The 4,292-nt window shown below is 37.9% G+C and overlaps 1 protein-coding gene across 1 annotated transcript; it reads left to right on the plus strand.

Moving 5' to 3' along the window:
• The first annotated feature begins 853 nt into the window (after window positions 1–853).
• LOC133127759 (C-C motif chemokine 20-like) lies at window positions 854–3,411 on the plus strand. Its single transcript, XM_061240908.1, has 4 exons — window positions 854–1,011; window positions 1,183–1,285; window positions 1,421–1,498; window positions 2,234–3,411. The coding sequence occupies exons 1-4, from the start codon at window positions 933–935 to the stop codon at window positions 2,256–2,258; spliced, it is 285 nt and encodes a 94-aa protein (XP_061096892.1). The 5' UTR covers window positions 854–932; the 3' UTR covers window positions 2,259–3,411.
• Window positions 3,412–4,292: the final 881 nt, after the last annotated feature.

Below are 4,292 nucleotides of genomic sequence, written 5' to 3' on the forward strand. Positions count from 1 at the left end.
TGCACACTGTTGGGCAAGGAGTTTATGATTCAGGAAATGTTTGTCGCTTACCTGTTTGTGACTCTCAGTATTTTCACCTCCATTGTTTTGTATTTGTAGCACTTTATGTATACATAAATTATGAAAATAAACTAAATTAGTATTGTAAATGCTGCAAGTATCTTCCTTTATTTAAGCCATTTTCAAGTCTCTATGGTGCTTACCTCTGGAGTTATGAAGCTTCTAAATAGAGCACTGCAGAAATAGGTGAGGGTTACCAGATTGGAAGTTAGCATGAAGGGGTTAATAAACATTGACCGATTATATAGGTTCTAAGTTATTTTCAGACTTGATAATCATTGATCATTGATTAGCCATTTTGCCTGTGTTTACCCTTGTCCTGCCCAAATGTTTACACTCTGAAATTCTACTGTGATGCCGCTTGATGAACGGCATGACGTGGGATATCCGAAGTGATGCTTACACACCAAGTAGAATCCATGAAAGATTAAAACCGGCACACTTGATATAATTTGAGTTTTATTCCAATAATAGTGTTAACAGTTCAGCCATACCATGACTTGTTATAGGCAAAACATTAACTCTGTTGTATGATTAAAGCTTTGGTTATGAAGCTTTTCATCAAGAGTGCAAGTCTTATTCTTTTGTGAATTGGATTATCACCATCAAGAGGAAATAATGTAATAAAATCCAGTTCCTTCCCCACACGTCACACAAAGATGAAGAGGGAGGAGCGAGTGATCTACGATAGCAATATAAACAAAACACCATGACAAAAGCAAATTGGAAACTCCACCAGGTACTCTATATAAGGGTGTTGAAATCCGGCAAGTGGATCAGAGCACAACCTGAATAGAGAGAATAGAGAGAGAGAGACACAGCCTGCTCCTTTTTTATTGTAGCCACAGACACACAGAGACTAAGGCAGGAAGATGGCGAGCACCAGATTCATTGCTGTGACCCTGCTGGTCGTTTTCATCCTCCAGACCTTCCTTCTGCAGACAGAGTCAGGTGAGCTTTCCTGCACGGTCGCACAGGCCCTCGTGTAGCAATTCCAACACTTCCCAGCCATGAAATTGTTATTTTGAATGATTGGGTCTATTTGCCATTCTTCCAGCTCTTGTGTGGAAGCTTCTGCAGTTTTTAAAAGTTTTTTATTTCTCATTGTTTTCCCCAATCCAGCAACTTGCTGCCTGTCATATGCCAAGTCAATTCCAAAGTGCCACAGGATGAAGCGCTACACCATCCAGACAGACATGGGCATCTGTGACATGGATGCCATCATGTAAGTTATTCTCAGAGAGCTACAGAGACATGCGACTCTGGTCCTTGCTAGGCAGTAAGTGCAGAGCTGGAGTGCAAGACTGTGGCTGAATATCATTTTCCACTGCTTACCTCCATGTTATGTGTGCCATTACAGCTTCCACACAAAAAGGGGTGCCTCCATCTGTGCTAATTCATCAAATGGGCAAACAAAGATGATAATCGAGTGCCTTAAGTGAGTGACCTTCTTTTTCATTGCATATTTTGGAGGACAAATGTGATGTGATATGGGGTACAGTAAAGTAGCATAAATGCATTGTATATTTGCAGTATTGTTCTGTAAATTACATGACTTTTCAGAAAGTTGTACTCAAACAACAAATAGAAAAGTGAAACAAATTACTGCTAGTCAGGATTGAGGACAGAGGAACCAGTTGTGAATTCACAGTATTTCCAATAAAGGTATTTATTGGCAAACTGGCAATTTAAACAGGCAAAGAATGTAGAGGGTTATATAGTTAATAATTAGTAGTTCAGGCAGGGGTTCATTAATGGGGCTGACAGGCACAGCAAAAGAAATCCAAAACGTAGTCATAGTCACAGGAAAAAGTTTAATAACGAGTAGGCAGTCCAAACAGGAGAATACAAAATGTGGTGGTAGAGGTGCACAAAATAGGTTAAACACAGGCAGCTCAGCCAGAGAACCCGCTGGGAAGAATGGCAGGAGCAGATTACAATCTGGCAAGGGAATTGACAAACTCAGGCAGGTTTAAGTAGAACAGATAACAAGGGAAACAGAAAACAGACAATGGAAAGCACAGGCAAAAAAAGGCGAAACGCTGGGGATAGAGAAAGAAAATACAGATCATGACACAGCAGGAATTATGTGGATTTAAAAAATGTATTTAATCATATTTAAAATGTGTTGAAATATTTGCTTGATTATAAACAGTTTTCTTTCTGTCTTCAGTGCAAGACACAAGGGTTTACCTTGAGGAGCCTACCCAAACCCTAAGTCACGCAACACAAAGGCAATGCAAAGAAGTTTAAGAAGACAAAGTCTTTTGATTGTTTCATTCTTGTGTGTATTTCACTACATGTATTTCAATAATTTGATGGAGAGATTTTGAGAGATGTAAAATGTTTAAACCAGGGTTCTCCCCAAAATACATAAACATGGGTGTCCGATGCCACCCTTAAAATCCCTCACAGGTTGTCAGTCTGCTTTTACATCAGTCTTTTCAGTTTTGCTGCTGCTGTATAAAAGCTTTTAAGTGTGTGTCAAAAGCCCACCTGTCAGAAGCGCCAATCTGATTGGCCACCCCATTGGCACGTCATTGGCTGTTTTGCCAGGCACCGGTTTTCCCGTTTGCAAGGTTGGAAAATGTACTGCAGTAATCGTGGTGAGACAGCTTGTACAGTGAATTTACTTCTAAGTTAAATTTGTAAGCCTTTAAGGTTTATTTTGCTATTGTCAGGGTGACAGGTTAAACATTTTGAATGTTATGGTTGAAATATGAATGTTAAGGTTATGGTTGAAATATCATTGAAATTACATCAATTACATTATATCAAACTAGCTAGTTAGCTAGCTGACTAAATTGAAGACCAGTGACTAGTTAGCTAGCTAACGACCGTTAGTCGGAACAATAAATTACTTCAATGCTTATGTTAATATAATATGGCTCCCTTGTGTACTACTAGCTAACTAACTAGTCAACTAAATCTATATTGCCAAATCGCTAATTTATCTAGTTAGTTAGGTGGCGTAACGTTAGTGTTAAATTAGCTAGCTAGCTAGATAGTCAGATAATAACTGTCACTAGCTTACGTTAGCTAGAATGCCAGCGCATATTTTCGACCTGCTACGTGCGATAAACAGCAAAACATGGTATTTACAACTGCCTTTCCACCATAGAAAACTGTGACATGCCTACAAACAAAACAGCCATTAGGAAAGTTAGCTAGGTTGCAAACCAAGAAGCCTTATTGTCGTGCTGTATTAATTAATCGTCGATGTATTAATATTACAAAATGTATATTACATTTGTTTGTGAACATTAAAATTATGTGGAGCTAAACAACATCCTTGTGTCTTACCGCTCTATTGGGAGCATTATTGAATTTAAATAAAGCTCATTTTTCTTATGTCGTTGTTGAGTTTGTGTTCTCTGTAGACTAACATGAAGTGACTGGATGAGTAACATGCATCAGAGCTGGTGGGAATGTGATTTTGGACAAAGCAACAATGGATTATCATCATTTTCATTAATTAATTAATATGATTAAAATGATAAATTAAGTTAATTTGTTATTGATCCATCGCCACAAATTATTGAACAGGCTTAGTTACAGTTCAGAGCATTATTTATTGTAGTAAATCTCTAAAAGATGATAATACACATTCTTGCTTTGTTCAGAATCACATTCTCACCAGCTTTGATGCATGTGTTACTTATCCAGTCACTTCATGGCATTCTTCTTCTCCAATTAAAACAAGCCTCTATTTGGTATTATGTTGGTGCATCATGGCAGGGATTGCTCTAGACCTTGTAGTTTGTTCTGCAGGGCACAGTCCATGACTTTAATGGCCTTAAATATGGTCAAGATATTTGTTTTTATTCTTGATCCATAAACATTTAGCCTAATTGTCTTAAATTACATCATATTGTTATCTTATGATATACTATGTAATTCAGTTTAGTCATAATTTGTGCAATTCTGAGGCTCTTCAGTGCACTGTCCTATTTCATGCAGTGTGGCATGAAATATGGAATGGAATTCTCCGAGTCCCTGAGCATTATATTCCTTATTCCATGTCATATTTTTGCCTGTTTTTGCACACAGTGCACCAACGAACGAGCCTCAAAATTGTGCCCTTTGGGTTAATTCAGATACCCAGGGTTTGCATTATGCATTTTTGTTTGTTTGCTAAGAGCATTTGTCTACTGAATAGCCTTAACTTTTGTTAGTGAGCTCAGAGAAGGGTCTTGATAACAAAAGCCTATTTATTTGTCAGTGTTAATGTC

Source organism: Conger conger, chromosome 4 (assembly GCF_963514075.1).
Source record: "Conger conger chromosome 4, fConCon1.1, whole genome shotgun sequence".
Lineage (NCBI taxonomy): Eukaryota > Metazoa > Chordata > Actinopteri > Anguilliformes > Congridae > Conger > Conger conger.

Bases quoted from the DNA above. Each gene is read 5' to 3' on its own strand.
- LOC133127759 (XM_061240908.1), top strand. From the start codon at position 933: ATGGCGAGCACCAGATTCATTGCTGTGACCCTGCTGGTCGTTTTCATC. The intron at 1,286-1,420 runs GTAAGTTATTCT...GTGCCATTACAG, and splicing joins TGTGACATGGATGCCATCAT to CTTCCACACAAAAAGGGGTG. The intron at 1,499-2,233 runs GTGAGTGACCTT...TTCTGTCTTCAG, and splicing joins ATGATAATCGAGTGCCTTAA to TGCAAGACACAAGGGTTTAC.